This window comes from Pteronotus mesoamericanus, unplaced genomic scaffold (assembly GCF_021234165.1).
Source record: "Pteronotus mesoamericanus isolate MK-2021 breed Mesoamerican mustached bat unplaced genomic scaffold, CSHL_Meso_final contig_90, whole genome shotgun sequence".
NCBI classification, from domain to species: domain Eukaryota; kingdom Metazoa; phylum Chordata; class Mammalia; order Chiroptera; family Mormoopidae; genus Pteronotus; species Pteronotus mesoamericanus.
In genome coordinates this window covers 33,390,928-33,413,542 of record NW_026555277.1, presented here as the reverse complement: position 1 = coordinate 33,413,542, position 22,615 = coordinate 33,390,928, and the positions used below count along the sequence as shown (strand labels likewise).

The window sequence follows — 22,615 nt, the reverse complement described above, 5'->3', positions numbered from 1 at the left end:
CATTAGAAATTTTGATAGATTATTTTCAGATCCACTTAACCTTTAGGCAATCTTACATACTGGACACATGTTAGTTTTTCATTAAAGAACTTGAATAATGAACACATAAGGATTACATGAAAGTTTTAACGAGGTATAGTAGAATGGTAAGACCGAACAGGTTGTCATTTTTGGACCTCAGAAGAACTGGCAAATAATAAAAATATATTTTCTTTTAAAAGAATAAATGCTTAAAACTTTAATCTCATTAATGATTTCTCAAATCCATGTAATAACGCCATTTTAAAAAACATCTCCTAACTTGGTAATGCTAAATTCTAAGATCAAAGAGGTATGTATATATAATTCACTAAGAATTAATGCATTCAGACTCTGGATATTATTTTACTTTTGTAAAAGTGTTTATTGTACTGGCTTCAATATTTAAAGCTTTTGTAATTTAAAATTAACATACTTTTACAGTAATTTCAAAAGAAAAATTCTGGAAATCTGTCCTGCAGAAGTCACTTTTACCACTTTTTGTGGAAAGGGAAATTTTAAAGCTCAAACTTCCATGTCTTACATATAACATTGCTCTCAGATATCATAATTATATCCATGTATCATACTTGATTACTATAAAGGAAGAAATACTGACATTAATTATACTCATCATTGCATTATTTATAAAACTAAAAAGAAAGTTTCTCCTACATAAACATTTAACCTGAATCTCTGCTAGAATAAACTGAATCTAGAAAGAAAATGAAATGCATATTGTAGAGTCTATAATTCTAAAACAGCTGTTACATTTTTCTTTTATGTCATTATGGACAAAATAAATTATGGGATCTTATGCTACAAGTGTATTGAGACATTCTAATGTGTTTGAAATTCTGTAAATGGTATTTTTCTAAGTAGGATACATTTAGTTGAATCAACTGACACACTGCACATAAACTCAATAGTGAATAATATTATAATGGAGTAGACTTCCCTTAGTCAACCCCCTTTGTGCCAGAAGTCTGGCATGTGGGGTTGAATCCATATAATATCTGCTTTGCTGAGTCCAATCACATACATTTTATTTGTCCATCAAATAAATAAAAGGCCCACAGAGTTCAGATAGAGCAGGAACCTGAATGAACTCCCAAGAAATATTGCTTTGGATTAATGACTCAGAACTATGTATTTCAAAAGGATATAGGTCATAACAAATGAACAATTAGTTTCCATTAACATTTTAAGTATCAATTTTATGTGATACAGAATATTTTAATTTTAAGTCACCAGCGCATGTCGTACATATTGCATTCCCTAATGTTTTTCTATTCAATTCTCTTTAAAAAGAGTGCAGCGGAAGGAAGGCATTTTATAACAGAGAAATGAGAACACTGAAGACCGCTATGACATAATTAAGCCTCAGAGGAGACAAAAATACTTGTGAGACAATGTAAGCAAATCTAAAAAGCAAGGTTGTGATTGACACAACCATACAAACAATAGGTACACAAACAACAAATGATTGAACAGATTTGTTTCTAATTCCTTTGTTATAATTAGATATGACTTTCCTGTTCTTGTGGAAAGAAGAGTTGGTTTGAGGTTGTGTGGACAGTTTTCTTTTTCTTGTTTTAGTTTAGCCAAGTAGAGTTTAAAGAGATTAGAGGAGGACAAAATTAACCCCAAACTGCTTGCAAGTATCTCAGGACAATTATCTTACTCTGTTTAGATCCAACATAATCAATGCCAGCAATTTCATGGATCTTTTATTTTAAAAGGTACCAGGCGCTGCTCCTCCCCTAATCCTTGAAAGACCACCTGGAAGAGGTGGGAGGCCATGACTGTTTATCCAAAGGGACAGAGAGCCCTTCCAGCAATTCCATCCCAGCTGTTGAAGGAGGGGCAGCTCCCTCTGTCTCCAGGGCAAATAAATGAGCTAAGCACAGAAGCAATGACTTATGCATAAAAAAATTGTGTCCTCTGATAATTGCAGGCACAAAAATTGCCCATGCTACAAAGCTGGCTCCAAAAAATCTCCTGCAAGTGTAGAGAAGTAGAACTTAAACTTTATCAAAAAGAAATTCTAGAAAATTTACTAGGAAAAAATGTATATATATAAACTCTGTGTTTTACAAGGGTTTATTTTTATATCACTTAACATCTACTCCATATTCAAATTCTGAAGAATTATATCTTCGGTTTAGGAATATCCATTTATTATTTGAAGGTTTCAAAGATTTCAGTGGCCTAACTAATACGTTAAGTGACGGCAGAAAGTTACCTTGTCATTGTGAAATATATTCTGAATGGAGTTTTTGTTAATAATTACTTAACTCTAACAAGTCTCCTTCTCCAGCTTTCATATATACACATTCCATATGTTGTTTATGTACCGATAACTGACTCAGAACAACATGGCATTGTTTAGTAAAGAGAGTAACATGAAAAATACATTTTTGAAGGATGATTTAGAAGCCTAAAAAAAATGTCCACAAAAATTCTACAAAATCACAAAGTTAGAGCTGTATTTTATAGATCTTTACTTTCTGCCTTTGCAGTTTCAGAAACGTATCTAAGAAATCTCAGTATTTTAAAATAATCAGCTTTATGTTTTAATACTCTATTTTGAGATAATTTAGATTATCAGAAGAGTTATGAAAATAATACAGCATTCTTTTTATCTTTCACCCAGTTCCCATTTATGTTAACATTATATAACTATCAAAACTAAGAATGAACACTGATGTAATGCTATTAGCTAAACTATAGGCTTTACTGGGATTTCATCAGGTTTTCCACTAATGTTCTTTTTCTGTTCTAGGATCCAGTCCAGGGCACCAAATTACATCTAGTCATTATATCTCCTTAGTTTCCTTTCAATCCATGACAGCTGATCAGTATTTCCTTTGAAGACAATGAAACTTCTAAAGAAAACTTATCAGTAGAATATTCCTGAATTTGGGTTTGCCATTTTCTCATGATAAGACTGAGATTATGGATTTGGATGAAGAATATCACATAAGTGTTTGTCTCATCAGATCGTTTCCGAAGGTGCATGATGTCCGCTTGTAACCACAGAGCCAGCTCAAAATAGTCCTATCCTTTTTATAACAAGATACTAAGTTGCTCTAGTCAGTCAACCAAATCATGTACAAAGGCGAGAACTCTGACCTCCAGCTGCACTGGGAACCACAGTCTTGCCCTCCCTCACGGAACTGAAGGATTGGAACATGACCAGAACTTGAACACCAGAACCCTTTCAGAAGCCAAGAGTCCATTGTCCAGGGAGGTCTGGTGCTGAAGCCCCTTACCATAATGATCAAGTTCCCAGGTTGTCCAATCAGACTTCCCGAGTTAGAATTAATGATTATGTATAGCCCCTTATTTTTAAAAGTTGTTTCAAGACTTTGTTCAGGGAGACAGATCTGAGATTTCCCTCCTGTAAGGCCTATTCTCTCTGCAAAAGAACACTGCCTTGGCTTCTGGTCCGTCTAGCGAGCAATGGGCATGGGACGCACAAGCTCTGTTCACATATGCATATGTCTTATTACTTATTCATAGGTTTCATACCTTATCCAGTTACAGATATGTCTTAACTCTTAATCAGTTGGTTAACTTTGATCAGTTGGTAACCTTTTCCAGTTACACATATGTCTTACCTTTGATCAGTTGGTTAAGATTGTCATTTTCCCCACTGTAAAATTACTATATTTCCCTTGTAACTAATAAATATTTGAAGAATATATTTGGAAATAAACTGTTTTACCTTAAACTTTCATCCACTAATTTTAGCTTCTGTTGATGGATCTTGCCTACAATAATTATTAGCATATGCTAATATATGCTATTCTAATGATGATTCTCTGCTTTCTTTATTCCTTCTACATTTATAACTGTGGCTCTCTTGTAAGAAAGAATTGTTCCTCCTCCTAATTTAATTATTTATCCAGTCTGTGTCTGTATAAGTATAAACTCATGAATATTCTTTGGTATTTATTTATTTATTTATTTATTTTTGCTCGAATCATTCTAGCTTTAGTCATTGGGAGCTTTTTCAGATTGTCTCCTGTGCCTTTTCAGTATGCCTCCATTTTATTTTTAAAGCAATTTCCTACTTTCTGGCACTAATCAACTCTAAATAATTGTTTTGAAGTTGCTCTACTCTACAGAAACTGAATATTTCATCTGACAAATTGCATTCTCCTTTGAGGCTGATCTTGTACCTCCTTGACCTAGCACAGTAGCTGGCAAGTGACAGGCACTTGTTAAATGGGCTTCAACTGACTGCTTATTTATTCCCTATTTATTCTGAACTTGAGAAAGGTAAAAGGTATTCACTATATTCTGTTTATGTTCTTAAGTATACATTCACTATTTAATCACTGCTCTCTTTTCCCATTCCATAAAGAACAATTCTAGTTCCTCTGACCATTATTACTTCAAGAGATTATCATCCATATTAGAGATCATCATCAATATTATCATTATCATCCTTAAAAAGCCACCACCAGCCTTGATCCACCCATGTTTCGATAACAGATACTCTAGAAAGCAAATTACATGAGTGTCATCCCCACCTGACATAAACCACTCAAAATGTAGTACACAAATAAAATATATATGCTTTATGAATACTTAGTAAGATAAGTAACAAAAAATAAAACCAATACACATTTGTTTTATTTAATAGAGCATAGTGTGAAACGGTTTAGTAACAAAATAATAGAAGTTGACAGGGGTTCTTATACTCCTTAACACTTAGTTTTTATAACTATCTTAAAATTAATGGCCCAAGGGTTTACTTGTTATTTTACTTTCTGTTATATTTCTGCAGAACTCTTTGTTCAGGTAGCTATTTACTGAGTGCTTATTATATGCTAAGCACTAATCTAAACTTGAGAGTTAGGTACTACTGGTATGACCATTATACAGATGTGGAAAACCGACAGGTAAGTTACTTTTCCAAGGTCATATAACTAGTGATTGTTGAGTCAGAATTTGAACGGAAACAGCTTGACCGTCGCATCCACATACTTTTTTTGTAAAGCTGTTTAAAAATTTTTTAAATATTATTTATTTATTTATATTAAGTTAGAGAAGAAGGGAGGGAGAAAGAGAGGGAAAGAAACATCAGTGAGTGTGTGCCTCTCGTGTGCTTGGCTCACAACCCAGGCATGTGTACTGGCTGAGAATCAAACCGGCAACCCTTTGGCTCACAGGCCAGCACTCAATCCACTGAGCCACACCAGCCAGGGCAGCATCTACATTCTTATTCATTACACTGCACTGCCTTTGCAGTAAGGGGCTCAACACATAAAGCAGAGCTCTTCTTGTTGAACTAGAGAAATGGAAAAACTTGCTTAAACTGCCCTATTGGCTCATCCTCAGTGCCCCAAGAACCAATGGCTCTCTGAAACAGAGTTTAGAAACCCAAGTTCTCAGCCAACGTCTGTTAGTCCTCACATTTGACACTGAGTTCGGAGCTGGATTTTACTCAGGGTGGAGCCAGTGTTAAGGCAAACGGGTAGACTACCTGATAGGTCTACAATAACGCATATGTAGGGCATGTTGAAAGGGCACAGAGCCAACTTGCTTCCTAAAATTTGGTGTTTCCAAGAGCCTCTTGAAAGTCTCTTATTTCTATAGCATCCCTGAATTTACCTTACCAGGTGTGTTCATCATCAACTTAACGTTTGTTGTTGTCCTTTAGTGAACTACCACATCTTCCTAATCAGTGGAATTAGGTTGAATCTGAACACTTCTTCCCCTTATCAGTATTATCTCTAATTCTAATTTTTAATCTTCCTAGATGCTAATCCTTTCAGACAATGTGTCTTGACTTTAAAGGTGATTAAAGGAAACATTAGTCTTTTATTCTTTTATAGAATAACAGAGAATGGAAATAAAAATGTGATTCAGTTAGTGAATGTAAATGCACAGATTGGAATTAAGCATTTGGATATCTAACATATCTTTGATAATTTTTTCTCTTCCTTTTAGCATCATACATATTTTCCTAATTACTATCTATTTAAAATTAACTGAAATATATCGTTCTTTGGTTCAATTTCAACATTTTGTATATGCTTCCATTTTTGGTAATGTCTGCCAAATCCTTGAAAAACAACAAGAGTCTGGGATTATAATAATTTGTTTGGGCTGTGAATGTTAGAAAGATGAAGACATGATTCTCCGGGTCCATTGGCAAATAAAATACACCAGAGATCAATTCTAGATTCCATAACAGATTTTTGGAAGAGAGAGGAATCCAAACCTCTTTTGATTGACTTGTTTCACTTTCTGGCCTCTTGGCAGGCTCACCGCCTCTGTGTCAATGTCTCTGTGGTTAACAGCGCCCTAGGCATGGAGCACGGCTGGAGACCCAGAGAGTACATTTGACTCAAATCCTGTGCCCTAACGACAGGACAGTTCTCCTGGGGAACCATTCCGTTGTTGGAAGTGCTTTCCTTTGGATAGATCTAAAAAGAGGTCTCTTTCTTTTGACAGAAAAGAAGGGAGGAAGGAAGGAGGAAGTAAGGAAAGGAGGGAGGGAGGGAGGGGGAAAGGGGGGAAGGAAGGAATAGCAAGTTTGGAATCTAAAAATGAAAAACGTGGGACTTACAAAAGAAATAATTTCTGTATGTTATAATGTCAAATTTTTGCTTAACTTCAAATTTCATAATTTAAAAAGTAGCTATCAACTATTGACATCTAATCAACATTATTGTAAGTACTTATAGTGGATATTTAGTTACATGGTAATTAATATGAATGTGATAAAATGCTAAATAAAAAGCGGTGTCCAAAATTATTATTTTTATTTATCCATCCCTCATTAAACTCCTACTCTACAACAGGCAATTGCATTATAAGGTTGTAGGTTTCAGTCTCTGGTCTACAGAACTTTACACATCAAAGGTTTTTGCTTTTGGTCCTTTTGTATATTTAGGATTTGAAATGAAAAAGAAACACAGTCAAAGTAAAACGTATTAAAAAATGTAATGAAACGGATGGAAAAAAATGATTTAAGCAGGGCCAAATTATGATCTTTAAGAGGTCAGCCACATTCTAAATGACAACCTGTTTCAGATCCTGTCGCTCCCCCTTTCTGGTTCTTTGACCTCGGCCTACTAGTTCCACTCTCTCTGTCTCATGATTTGTAAATTGGGGATAATCTTAACAACTAACCTCATATGGTAATAAATGCAAAATAGAGTCCTGGCCTTTGACAGGGTAAGCATTTAATAAATCTTGGTATTGCTTTTCAAGAGGCAGAGAGAAATGATTCAGAAACTCTATATAATTAAAGTCCCTACAGAACAACAAAAAATATGGGAAATTTTAAATGATATAATATTCACAAAGATAATGGGTATTATGCCATCAATTATTTATAGGCACTGACTCTTTTAAAGAAATAACCAGACAATTAGTTTTAAAATAAGTACTTAAAACAGTGTCTGGGTTACGGTCATTGTTTTATAAATATTTGTTAAATTAATAAAGTAAGGTGATTTAGTCCCATGATTCCTGGGGGAAAAGAACAAATTGAGGTATTCATTTGTGTTTACTGAGTGGCAAAAACAATACAGTTAGTTGAATTTTAAACAAGGCTACAGTCATTAAAACTTAAACCCCAAAGCATGAAGACTAATAACAAATTAATAAAAAGAAGAATTAAAAAATCATCAGATGTCAAGTAAAAATAGTTCAAGCCTTAGCAATACCGAATTTCAGAAATAAATTGAAAGTAATATTGGCCATTAAAGATGGGGATACGGCTATTAAAAAATGGTCAAAACTGAAATTGATGAAAAAAATAAAGAATTCTAAAAATAGGTACAATAGAGCCTTATGTTTTGAGAAAGAAAAATGTAAATGAAAAGTTATGAATATTACATATTACCAAAAAATGAAAGTCATTTACTTCATGTAGTCATCTACCTGGCGAGGCCAAATTGTGTACATGCGTGAGTGTGTGCAATGGTTCGCAGGCTTTAGCTTGTATTATTGGAGGATGCACATGGATTGCTGCTGCCTCCACTTCCATCCCACATCTGGGGCAGGACCTGAGAACTCATTCTTCGCAAATGCTGATGCTGCTGGCCTGGGAATCACTGCTATAGTGGAAAGAAGGGTAGGTTTAGCTTCTGGAGCCTAAGGTTCAAAGCGCAACTCTGCCGGTTACTGGTTGATCCTAGAACATCAGGTAAATTCTGTGGGCATCATTTTCTTCATAAGGAAAGAAAAGGGAGATATGATAGTGACATCAAAGAATTTTTTTATGAGATTATATAAGAGAATATGTGGAAAGTGCCTAGCAATGAACTGATACATAGAAGGATCTCGTAAATTTGCTGAGTTTACATGTGTTTCCAATTTCAAACATAATTTTAACTGATAGCAATTAAAAGTCCACATATTTCCTACTGAAAGACAAAAAGAAGTTTGTATCAATAGATTTCTATTATTTGTGAAATCATCAGTAATTAAGGGTTTAGCCTTACAAGGCTTAGAACTGAGATGTTGGTGTTAAAATACAAGGTAATCTCAAAGTTGACTTTATCAGTTAGTCATACTTCAAGAGAAAGAAAAAAAACATGGAGCAAATGAGAAAGCGTCCTAAACCCTGTTTTATCCCAGAGAGCAGACAATATACCAGGAAGCAGCTGTGAGTTAGAAAAGCTAGGTCAATATTATCAAGAAACTGCAACTCCTCGGGGGTTAACCTGGTAAAACGCCAAAGCGTTGCAGGCATTCATGTGAATAGGAGAAAAGTTCTCAATTGTGCTTTACTCAAGGTATTTACAGCATATAACAGATCCTAAAGGAAGCTGCACATTCTGGTGTATGCCATAAATGTCAAATTAGCAATAGCTAATCAAGGAAATTTCTAAGGGTTTCATTTAGAAATACATATAAGAACTGAAAAATAATTAAGTCTTCTCATTCAGAAAGTACCTAGGAATAAATTTAACCAAGGATGTAAAAGACCTATACTTGGAAAACTACAGAACACCGAAGAAAGAAACTGGGGAAGATACAAATAAATGGAAGCATGGATTGGAAGAATTAACATCATTAAAATGTGCATACTACCCAAAGCAATCTATAAATTCAACATAATTCCTATTAAGATACCAATGGCACATTTCACTGATCTAAAACAAATATTCCAAAAATTTGTATGGAACCAAAAAAGACCCTGAATATTTAACCTTTTTTATATGTTTAGTGTCCAACAAATTCTGGGCAGGAACAAAAGGTGCTTAGTAAATGTTCATAGCTTAAATGAATTCTAAACATGAATCAAAGATATTTGTTTTAACACAATTTATAAACTTAAAAGCTAGAAACTACCTAATTGCTCAATAACAGAGAAATGGTTAAATAAATTATGCTAATATTATTAGCCATAAAACCAAATGTAAAATTTATACCTAAAAATACAATAACAGACATTAATAACTCAATATATAGATTTAGCAGCAGGTTAGAAAAGGTTGAAGAGAAAATTAATAAGCTGAAGGCAAGTAAAAAGAAAATATTCACACCAAAGCATAATAAGACAAAAGGTAGAAAATACAAAATAGAACGTAAGACACATAGGGTTTATATTAAAAACAAAGTTCTAATATATCTGTCATTAGTAGGCCTTCAGAGAAAAGAGAGAAAATGCAGCTGAAACAATATCTGAAGAAATAGTTGTAGAGAATTTGTCCGAACTGATAAAATATAATAAGCCACAGATTCAAGTCTTAAGACCTCCAAATATCAAAAGTACAAGCAACAAACAATAACACCAAAAAACACTACGGAAAATTATAGTAAAAACCAAATACAAAAAAAAAATCTTAAAGTCAGCCAGAGTAAAACAACGTATTGCCTTCAAAGGAGCAATAAGACTGATACGTTACGTCTCAACTAGGCTGTGGGAGGGCCAAAGACAATGGAATGATATCTTCAATGTAGTGTGAAAAAAAAAAATAGTTGACAACTTAGATTTTCACACCCAGTAAAAATATAAAAATGAGAATATAGAAGTAAAATATAGATATTTTAAGACGAATAAATATGCAGAGAATTCATGATCAGCAGACCCATATCTAAGAAAATATGAAAGATGTTTAAGAAGAAGAAAAATGATTCTTAGTGGAAGTGCAGAGATACAGAAAAAAATAAAGATCAACAGGAAGTGTAAAAATGTGACTTAGTATAATGAATGCTGATCAAGAAATAATAATTAAAATGTTTTGTGGGATGTTCTTACACCAGCATTTAGTCAGAAGGTGTATTTACAAAGCGTGAGCATTCTAAGATACTTGAATTGTCTAAAAAGTGATAAAAGCACTAGTTTATATTAGATGTCAATAAGCCAATGAAACATATATAATCTCTAGAATAGCCACTAAAATAACAGTAAAAGAATGTATAACTACCAAAACAACTGAGAGGAAAGGAATAAGGTAATACATAAAATACTCAATATATCAAAGACAAAGCAAAAAAAAAAAAAAAACCCATAAAATAGATGGAATGCATAGGCATCAAATAGTAACATGTTATATTTAAATCCCAAAGTATCAGTAATTGTTACAGGCAAGTGGACTAAATACTTCAATTAAAAGACATAGATTGGCATACTGCATTAAAAAAAAAATTACATGCTTTCATGTAAAACACTTACAACAAAATAAAAAATTTTTAAAAAAAGATACAAAAATATATCATTCAAACACTGACCAAAATGCTAGGGTTACTATATTTAATATGACACAAAATAAACTTTCAGTAAAAAAAATTTACTATAGCTAAAGAGGAACATTCCATAACATAATTCCACAATTAATTTATCAGAAAAGTATAACATTCTAAAATTCTCTGCAGCTACTAAATAAATTGCTTCAAATGATAGAAATGAAAAATTTATAAATCTAATAAAAGGATAAATAGACAAATCTATAATTGTAAGTAGATTTTAACAATAAATTCTCTTGGTAAATGATCTACCAAGCAAAATATCAGTAAATATACACAAGATTTGGAAACACATTCAACAAACTTCAGATAATTAACATAATAGAACACTACACCTCCAAATTGCAGAATATATATTCTTTTCAAGTACACATGGGTAATTTACAAAAATATCTAGATATTGGTTAGGCTATAATGCAAATCTCAATAAATATCAAGAGTTAAAATCACACCAAAAATGGTCTTCACCCAGTGAAATTAATCTAGAGTCAATAATACATATCTAAACCAGAAATATTTCAAATATTTGGAAATTAAGAAATATTCTTTTGAATAATTCATGGATCAAATATTATAGCAACATTGAAATTATAATGAAAATATGATATTAGAATTGGTGAACTGAGTCTGAGAGACGGCCAGAAAGCCAGACTGGCTAGAGGAAGGGAAGAGAGAGTCATATCAGAGAAATACCATTGGCCCCGTAAAGTAAGACCCTGTAGCATCTAGTAAAAACTTTGGTTTCAGAGCTTATATTTATGTTTTTAATCCATTTTGAGTTAATTTTTGTATATGGGTACAAGCTGCAATCTCATTTAATTCTCTTGCATGTCCAATTTTCCCAGCACCATTTATTGAAGAGTATTTCTTTTCTCCATTATGTGTTTTTGGCTCCTTTGTCAAAAATATTTGCTCATATAAATGTGGGTTTATTTAGTGGGTCTCAATTCTTTCCATGGGTTTTTGTGTTTGTTTTTCTGCCAATACCATACTGTTTTGATTCTTGTCACTGTGTAATATAATTTGAAGTCAGGAAGTGTGATACTTTCGGCTTTGTTTTTTTCTTCAGGATTTCTTTGGCTATTTAGGGTCTTTTTTTGGTTCCATACAAATCTGATGATTTATATGTCTATTTAAAAAAAATCATTGGGATTTGGATGGGGATTGCATTCAATCTGTATATTGTTTTGGGTAATATGAACATTTTAAATACATTGATTCTTCTAATCCATGAACATGAATATCTTTCCATTCCATTGTGTCTTTTTCAATCTCTTTTAATAATGCTTTGTAGTTTTCAGTCTATGGGTACTAAACTTATGTTCCTTGGTCTTGGAGGTTTTATGAATTTGATCCCAAAGGCAAGGGAAGTAAAGGCAAAAATAAATGAATGAGACTATATCAAACTGAAAACCTCCTGCACAGCAAAAGACACCACCAACAAAACAAAAATGCAACCTATGGAGTGGAAGTAGATATTTGCAAACAACAGTTCTGACAAGGGTTAATATTCAAAATATGTGAAGAACTCACACAACTCAACACCAAACAAACAATCCAATTAAAAAATGGGCAGGTGACCTGAATAGACACCTTCTCCAAGGAGACGCACAAATGGCCAAAAGATATATGAAAAGCTGCTCAACTTCAATAGCCATTAGGGAAATGTAAATCAAAACTACAATGAGATACCACTTCACATCTGTTAGAGTGGCCATTATCACCAAGACAACTAATAACAAGTGTTGGAGAGGTTGTGGAGAAAAAGGAACCCTCAATCACCGCTGGTGGGGATGTAAACTGGCACAGCCAAAATGAAAAACAATATGGAGACTCCTCAAAAAATTAAGAATAGAGTTACCATATGACCCAGCAATCTTGTTCCAGTGTATCTACCCCCAAAATTTGAAAACATTGATTTGCAAAGATATATGCACCCCTGTATTCAGTGCAGCATTTTTCACAGTGGTTAAGAGATAAAACAACCAAATTGTCCTTCAGTATATGATTGGATAGAAGATGTGGTACATACATACAATGGAATACTACTCAGTCAAAAGAAAAGAAGAAATATTGCCATTTGCAACAACATGGATGAACCTTGAGAATAGCATGCTAAGCAAAATAATTCCGACAGAAAAAGTTAAGAATTATATGATTTAACTCATATGTGGGATATAAAACTGAAAGCAACAAATGATCAAACAAGAAAAACAAACAAACAAAAACTCATAGACACAGACAACATATCTTGTTACCAGAGGAAAGGGGCAGGGGTTGAGGAGGTTTTAAAGAGAAAAAGGGGGTAAATATATATATGGTAATAGAAGATGATTTGACTTAGGACGGTGGGCACACAATACAATATGTAGATCGTGTATCGTAGAAATCTACACCTGAAACCTATATAATCTTATTAACCAATGTCACCTAATAAATTTAATTTAAAAAAGAAATAAAATGAAAAATAAAGACCATGGTTTCACTCTAAAGAAGATAAAAAGCCATTGGAGGATTTGTAGCCAAGGACTTTCATGATCTGACTTATGAATTTGAAAGGAACACTCTGGCCATTAAGTAGACAATAGGTTGTTAGGGAGGCAAGGGTTGAAAAAGGTAGACAGGTTAAGAAGCTAACCTACAGGTCACTTTGACTGCTTGAATTCTGCTTCATCCAGTTCCATACACTATAACCTCATAATACCTCCACCACCAGCCTCCTCATTGCCCGCCCATGTTATTCAAAACTAGAACCTCATGGACTACTTACTACTTCACAATTCTAGTTTAGGATAAATAGATAGATATTCTAGTTTAGGAGCTCGCAAGTATGAGAATGTAGAACTAGAGTTTTCCACTCATACCTTGAATAGCTTTATGGATAATTTTGAGTAAAACAGAAAGATAAATAGTACATTTTAAAAAATGGAAATTAAGCAGCATAATTGAAGGTTTGGGTACCCCATGGCAGTAAGTGACAACAAAGATTAATCACAAAATACTTATTTGAAAGCTTTTCATAATTTCTGAATTAATGCACATTTACAAATCTAAACCTAATCCTTTGGAATACTTGATTTTGACTTTGTTTCAAAGAAGCAGGTGCAATTAGATTATTTGTTACTTCATTTTAATTCACAGTAAACAAATGGGAATTAATTCAACAATATACCAACACACAAACAGGCAACAATATCAGACAGTATCGAGTTATTTCACTTTTCTAATTTAAAAAAAGAATTATGAATATATTTCTGTATTTCTGGAACACACAATTTAATGTTCTTAAATACAATACCAAACTCTATGGTATATAGTATAAAAGAGTTAAAGGCTAATGCTTCAAGCTGAGCACTTCAATAGCTAAAAACAGTAATGTAATCTAACATGAGATTTCTTTCCTAGAAAGTGTAATTGAATTTAATGAATACCAAAAGCAATTATTATATTAACATTTAATGTTATCGGTAAGAGTTCTAGAAATAAGGATTTGAGTGTAATAATTTAAACAGTTCCCTGTCCTTATAAACATAGAGTCTGACTGTTATCAAAACTAACCCATGCATTTACCATCTGTGCAAAAATTGTGTTGATATTTGTAACCAAAATGAGAAGAATGTTCTAATCAAATAAGGTTGTTACCAATTACCATTAACTATATGCAAAACTACATAGATGATGTAATAGAGTAATAAATCATATGCTATTGAATTCTCAAAATTAGACATGGCTCTTTCGATTATTAATATATTAGCTGGGTTTTTTTACAATTTACAATTATAGAGACATGATCATAATTTGTCTGCTTAAACAATTTCTCATTGCTATTAAGTTACGTTTCTTTGAAAAGCATGAGACTAAGTACTTCTGTTAGCTAGTGCATCTCAAACCTGTTACTGAGAGAGAAAAAACTTGAATGCAGAAAAAAAACATGTCCCTATTTTCAAGCTCCATTTCTTCTATTCTATCAGGGGAGAAAGGCTTTATGAAAAGCGACCAGTGCAGTATAGTTTGGATTTATATATTCCTGGAAGGGTAAATAAAATAAAGTGAGTGCCAAATGCTCAGTGTTTATTCCACGCTGACTGCAGCCTGACTTAATTACAGGAAAAAGACTAATTTTATAGCAATTGTAAAAATGTAAATAAGGCTTTAAAACTGACTCAGGAATTATATTTTGTAAATGAAACACATTATTCAGAATGTTCTGGTTTTGTTATGATTGAAATATTAGTGATACTTTAGGAAACTGAGGATGGAAACACTTATTTCTTATTAATTACATCTCCTAATGATTATAATAATTTTATGGATTAGGTTAATTTTAAAATGCAAATAGTGAAATATTTTTTGCAATATTTTGAAGCTTAAATTATTAAATAGAGATTTATTTTTTAAATAGCCATGGAGAGTGTGAACCAAAATATAGCACATTCTTACCTAATTTAGTCCAAATAGTTCTACTAATAAAGCATGTATCAAGCATCTACATTAAAAATGCTTTGCATAACATATGTTGATTTTTGTTCTATTGTAAATATAACATTCAACTATTACAATCTGGAAAATAAACAATAAATACAAGTTTAAAACTCAGTAACAACTGTCAATATTTTGATTTATCTCCTTTAAGTCATCTGCCCATCTGGTTAGCTAGCTATTTATCTTTACCTTTATCTGTACAAAATTAGGATAATACTAAACATATTTTATAATTTGCTTTTTTATTAGTATCAAAACTCATGAGACATTAAATTGCATTTGAAATGGAAAATAAATCAAAGATCTTTTAAATATATGTACTCTTTTGAAAGAGGGAAGTGCATGCCAAGTTGAGTCATGAAGAGAAACGTCGGTGTGGTCCGCGGCAGCTGCCTGCTTCCCCGGGGAGGAGGGGCCGGGGAGGAGGACAGGAGCGAGCGAACCCCTGAGCGCTCAGCAGAGTCACTAGTGGGAAAAGAACAAAGGCCTTTCCAATGCAGCCAACACAGATGTGCCCAAAGGCAGACTGTCAGAAACAGTTAAGATGACAGCTACTCACAGTTCATTATTTCCTTCTCACAGGTCACTGGGTGACAAGCTGGGTCAGTGTGCTTTGTCGGCTGCCCCAGTCCTTCCCCACCCCCTATCAATTTAAATAAGGGTAAAGGGCTCCACTGGATAAACTAATGTAAACAAACACATTCCAGACACTTAAAGATGCCAGCATATGACCTTTACCTTATTTTGGGCCAAACTTAGAATTAACTATACACACTTTATCCAAACAAGAAGAGAACCACATTTCTACATCTTGCTGATAGAGGAAGAAAACACATTCTAAGTGTGGCTAAGGCAAATAAAATAATATAATCCATTATGAACTAATAAGAACTTTACATTAAGGACTTTACACAATAAGAAATTTTCCTTTGTCTTCAACAGGAAAAAGAAGTTTTCCAAGTTACAAAGAAAAATGAATCAACAGATAGCTTTCCCCAAGTGTCTGAAATGTAAGTGAAATGAAATGATTCTGACTCGATAAGAGAGCCTGGTTTGTTGTAGTTTTTTAAGGACATAATTCACAATAATACACACATCAAAATGGCAATAGTCTAACCAAATCTTTTATGATGTAATATACATAAAATTTTAGTAATGACAATATGGCTACTCAATATGTTAACATTCTGTTATGAAATCAATAGAATAAAAACTGCTAGGAATAAGGAATAAAACAGTGGTTAGAGCACGGGTTATATACCAACATTTGGAAACAGCCCAAGCATCCATCAGTAGATGAGTGGATAAAAAGATGGAGTGCATTTACACAATGGAATACTACTTGGCCGTAAAAAGGAAGGAAATCTTACCATTCATGAAGCATGGATGGACCTGAAGAGTATTATGTTAAGTGAAATAAGCCAGTCAGAGGAAGACAAGTACCATATGATTTCATTCATATATGGAATCTATTGAATAAAATGAACTAATAAGCAAAACAGAGACAGACTCATAGATACAAAGCAGGCTGACAGCTGTCAGGGAGGGATGTAGGATGCTGGGGTGTTGGGTGGGGGTGGAAAAAAAGAAAAAAGAAAAAGAAAAAGCTCATGGACACAGGAGAAAAGTACAATAAAATAAAATTGAATAATTACAATCTCTCCTAAAAAAGAGTATGGGTTATAGATCTCAGTGGATGTAGGTTCAAATGCCATCTTCCCCATTAACCAGCTGTATAAACGGGCACATTAATAAACCACTCTGAACCTCAGTTGCTCTATCTTCTTGGATTATAAGAGTACCTCTACCATCATATTGTTATAAAAATACGTAAATCTATCTGTCATGTTGTTATAAGTAACTATTTAGCATAGCAGTTGGCACACGGTATGAGTATTCAACAAATGACAGTTACCTCTCACTACATTCAGTATATACAAAGCTGACTTGAACCACCATTCAAGGTGTGAAATACCTTGGTTAATCATGAAAGGTTATATAACACACAGACACAGACAACAGTGCTGTGATAGAGGGAAAGGGGGAAGGGAGGGAGGTGGAGATGGGCAAAGGGGGGATAAATGGGGACGGAAAGAGACTGTGCTTGAAGTGATGGGTGCACAATGCAGTGTGCACATGATGTTTTGGTGGGTTGTACACTTGAAACCTTTATGATTTTGTGAACCAATGTCACCCAAATAAATTCCATTTAAAAAAAAAAAAAGAATTGCAAAAAAGGCAAAAATTATCTCTAACCCCTTCAAGTGCAAGTCTCTGTAGCTCAGTAAATCTAGACTATTGGATTCAACAAGAAATCAGGCATTCCTGGTCGCCCTCAGTATTTTCTACTTCTTACGGTCTTTGCTGAAAGCTGCATATATTGCCGTATCTTTTATTCGTCCCTTTCTAAACTGTTCTGCCTTATTTAAAGGTCCCTTTCCACATCCAGTTAAAAATATCAGGTCCCTTTGGAGAACCTGAAGATTTGGATAATCACTAGGGCAGGAACATAAAGACAGAACAACGTAGAAGCTGAGAATAAGACTTTGGGCTCAGAGAGGCCAGCCTTAAATTACCAGCTAGAAGACCTCAGCCAACCAACTTAACACCTCTGTGCCTCAATAGCCCTCAAGCAAAGTTAGTATATGTTAATTAATAATCCAATGCTATCCTTCATTTTCACATAATACCTGCCGCTAACTATCTATCGATCTCTCTGTCTTTCCCCAAATTTGGCACTTGTGGTTCTCTCATTCCTTGGCTATTTCTAAGGAAGTACATACATTTATATCTCTGTTTTTTAATTCTCTTCAACTATACATTCTTTATTTACATTATTTCATTAATATTTTCCCTGATGTTCTAAAATTTTATTCATTTTTCAAATTTCCACAACTCAGATATTTCACATTATTCCTTTATTTTTGGCAGTGATTTCATTCTTATATTTTGTAAAATTATCATTGATAAGAGGAAGAAAATGTAAAGCCCTCTCCTGAGGCTGCAATAATATAATGCATTAATTTCCTTGTACTTGGAAAGCATGGAAACCTAAGTAGACAACTTAAGGTTCAGAGTAATCAATATGCCAAATTCAGTCCCAGGTTCTAATTTTGCCCAACAATTCCTTCCAAGATGAGAAGTAGTTGCTTTAAGTACTTACTCTTTACTCAAAATAACTTTGTTAAGGAACAGAAAAAGAGGGCAAGATACTGAAATTACATCTACTGTGGTAAACTGAGGGGCTGGAGAAGAGAATGCAGTTAAATGCCTGCGGCTGTAAGGCCAGTGGAGTTGCTGCAGCCTGAGACACAAGCCCTGGGGAACGCCCAGGGCCCTGCGAAGTCACCAAATCCCAAATATGCTTCCCAGTCAGCTGGCATTGACTAAAAATCCCAAATCTAAATACAACCCCCATAAAAAAAAAACTCTTTTACTTGTTTTCAGAACATTTTAGCAACTGTTAAGAGTCCTTACTATTTTTCCAGAAACTTAAAGACATCAAATGTAATTCTAACAGCTCAAACAGGTATTGTGGTATGTCAGCTGACATTACCTGCTTTGTTTGGCGTCGGGGTGGCCTCACATTTTCTAATAGTATAAGTGGTTCTCTTAATGCTCCAGCATCAGACTGTATTGCTAGGGAGATACAACAAGAAAACACAGGAGACAAATCCCTAAACTAACTACTCAATGCCCTCAACCCTCAGAGAAAATATTTCCAGGCTGGGGAAGGGAAGAGTCACAGAGAAGCAGGTGGGCTGTCACTGGGGGCCGCGGGCTGGCACGCCAAGGCCAGAGCCAGGGCCAGCACGAAACAAACACAAAAACACCACATAGATTTCAGAAATCTGAAAGCAGAAGGAGCCTGTGCCTCCTGGAGTAGAAGGCAGGATAATGACATGCACCCGGTCAAAAAGTAGAGGCTGCCTAACAAGTCTGGAAAGGTAGGTCAACAATAGCCTCAGGACACAGTGTTTGAGCTCCCCAGGCTCCGGGATCTCCTGAGTTCCTGCTTTACAGGAAGACTTCAAACACTGCTTCCCGGAGACGTCTCTCATCTCTCGTCTCTCGTCTCTCTAGTGCCCTGGATGGACTGTGTTCTGGCTGTTTAGCTGCAGCCTGTGGTGAAGCATCAGAGAGCTGCGACTCATGAAAAGCAAGGAGCCGGGAATGAAGACCTGGAACTTAAGTTTTCGCACAGGTCCAGGAACACCCCGTACCGTGATACAGTAAGGGGCTAAGTGTGCTATTTTGTTTACCTATGCCCTGTGTTACTTAAAGCAACAAAATCAAAGGATTTGAGGTTTAAATAACAAATTAAAGAGAAAATACACTGGAAAATACACTTTTGTTATCAGAAAAAAAATGTTCTCGTCAAATTCTGAGGCAGGAATATGTAAATTCAGAATATAATACAGTTTTTAATTGAAAAAGAAAGTTGTCATGTTGCACACAAACTTATATGTTATATGTCAACTATATCTCAATAAACCTGGCTGAAATTAATTTTTTAAATAAAAGTTGACATTTTTTCTTTTTTCATGCAATTGACATTTCTAGCTATAGTTAAAAGATTTAAACATAGTAATTCTTTTAAACTTTGATGAGTATGATAAGAATTGTAATAATCCTTTAGGAGTTTTTCAATAAATAGCTAATTTCAAACAATTATATATTAAAATTGCGGTTTACTAACTTATTTTGTAATTTATAACATCAAACCCTAACAGAATAATAATTAACTTTAGCTTTTTAATCAAATTAAGGGGATTAGAGTTACAGGTTCCATTTTCTAAGTATAATTTTTCAATTGGTTAGCAAAATCACTGATGTTAATTTTATTCCAGTAACAAAAATTATGTCACTTAGTTAAATTATCACTATTTAAGACCATCTACTGTGCACCCATCCTAAGATTTAATTATAATATTCTCCTGATGTAACATTAAAAGGATTTTTATGAGTAGGGCCTTCTTAAAGACCTCTCAGTATTTTCACAATTGTTTATAGGTTTAGGACTGCCTTACCCTAAATATGTTATTTCAAAGTATTTCAGTGAGTTCCCAGGAAAGCAGCCCTTCTTAAGTATGCTTCTAACCAGTACCACACATTAATCTTTAATGAAATACACATAAATGTCACCTCACTTGATCAAATGCGACCCAAAAACTACTGTGCTTGAAAGCTGAAGGGCTTTTGAGATATTTCGATAATCATCAAGAAATCAATCTTACATGAAACTGAAGGAACACATGGAATGTCATTGAGCTATAAAGCTCCACGCTGTCAGAGCCCTACCTCTGAGCGGCAGCCTTGGGATGCTTCTCTCCCAGTCTCCTCACCAGCGCCACTGTCAGCGGCCCTGACTCCCCGCGAGGACCTTCTGGCATTGAATCGGTGTCTGAAGGCTCTGGCAGTTGCTTCAAACTAGGGATGCTGGCACTTTTTTGCAGAGCCTAATAAATAAAATATAGGAATAACATAGCTAATTTTCATTGACGGAAACATCTAAACTATATATGCCAAAATTTTAACATTACACCATTTGTGGTTCTTCTTCTGTCTTCTTCATCCTGCAGATAAATCATTTGTGTGTGGCCAGAGCAGAAGAAGGCAGCCATGAGAAAAGCTAGTGTGTCACCCTCTAGTTAATAAAATAATGTTATATAAATATACAGATGTTTCTATAAATATTAATGTGCATATCAATATTTACATTATGTGTATGATTTTAAACAATCAGTAAACACTAAGATGTGGACTCTTGCTTTCCTTCTGGAAAAACTTGGAGTGTTTTCTCTTTTTGGTATACAATTAAGAGCTCTGCTTCTGCCTTGCCTCTGACTCACGACACTGACCTCTTCTGCTAAGCTGCTGCCATGTTCCTGATGAGCTGTGGTCCAGGCGCCGCAGTGAACGCGGTTCTCTGTCTGGCTCACATCCATTTGTGCAGTTAGCTCCTCCAGGTAGGTCAGAGCAAACTGAGGATAAGCCTGTAGGAAAGGAAAAAAAATGGGGCACTAGGCTTGAAAGCAACAACCAAAAATCTATACAGCCTGAATGATGGGAGGACAAATTAGATTAATAGTAAAAAGGTGAGGCTACTAAACTTTGTACTTCATTATCAATTTCAGATCAAAATCAAGCCAATTAACTTCAATATTATGATTTCTAATTAGCTGTTTAACCTGATAAAGTTTAACTTGATTGCTAATTTTTATCCTTAGAGAAGACTAAATATTAAAACCATGTTGCATCTTAATAATAGCTCGCATTTATTGAATTATTTCTACATAAGGGGTATTGGTGTAAAGACATTGTATATATGTAATATGCAGTTACTGTATTGTTTGGGAATATTTAATTGTGTTCCAGAAAACAAGAAAACAAATAGGATGAATGAAATTCTTTAGCTGCATTAAGCAGAGATAAGTAAATTAGTAACCTGAAGAGTGTGACACAGAAAGTAAGTACAGAGTATGTGAACATAGAAAGGGGTAGAGGGATAGATAGACATTCAATAGTTATAATTTACTCAAAAACAAAGCAACAAATATTTATGTTACACTAAATATAAATGAAACACATGATACATACAAAAAACATGAGATCTTTAAGTGGACACTGATGGCTGACTCTTATTTTGGATCTTCTGCTGGGTAAAATCCATAGCTGCCCATCAGGTTAAGTGGGGAGCAGGGTATATTACTGGCCAAGCAGATTTGCCAAGCAGCTCTCTCACAGAGCAAGCGTGTGTCACTGCCTCGGGCACTTTTGTCTGTTAGGTCTCGTTGCTCAAATTTCAGCTCTGCATCAGCAGGGAACCGCTACATCAGCAGGGAAGGGAGATGCACCAGGAACAGAGAACATGTTGGTATTGCAGAGATTCGGGAATTGTGGCCCTTCAACCCACTTGCACCTTAAGGGTGTTAACCTAGCCCATCTCTCTTTCCAAACATTTTTCTTTGTGTTTTAAATCTATTTAATACATTTGATTTGAGCATCTTAATTTGGTCCATGCACCTTTTTGTTCCATAAGCTCTAAGATAGCCTATCTAGGAGCATATCTGGAGACCTGCCATTGCATCAAAGTCATTTCCCACAAGACAGTATATTTACTCTTATATTTAATCTTTGCAACAGCCTTTTGAAATAAGTATGATTATTGTGTTCATTTTAAAGACAAACTAAAAAAACCAGACACAGGGAGTTTAAGCAACTTGCTCAGTGTCATCCAGCTTGTCTACCACAACATAAAGTCTAGATGTGCAGCCTCAAGTGTGAAATCAACGTCTGTACTGAGGTGTGGAACTAAAGTTCTAACAAAAACATGAGGAGGTATCCAGTGAATAATTAAAGGGCACTAAGGTCCTTGGCCGGGGGCGGGGGA

At 34.5% G+C, this 22,615-nt stretch overlaps 1 protein-coding gene across 1 annotated transcript in view; it reads right to left on the bottom strand.

Moving 5' to 3' along the window:
- Window positions 1–22,615, bottom strand: part of DCDC1 (doublecortin domain containing 1) — a 349,931-nt gene that overhangs the window by 119,232 nt on the left and 208,084 nt on the right. The window contains exons 17-18 of the mRNA XM_054585968.1: window positions 21,084–21,218; window positions 20,524–20,681 (exon numbers count right to left, since the gene is read on the bottom strand). Of these exons, the coding sequence (XP_054441943.1) occupies window positions 20,524–20,681; window positions 21,084–21,218 (293 nt within the window). The remainder of the gene's footprint in view (window positions 1–20,523; window positions 20,682–21,083; window positions 21,219–22,615) is intronic.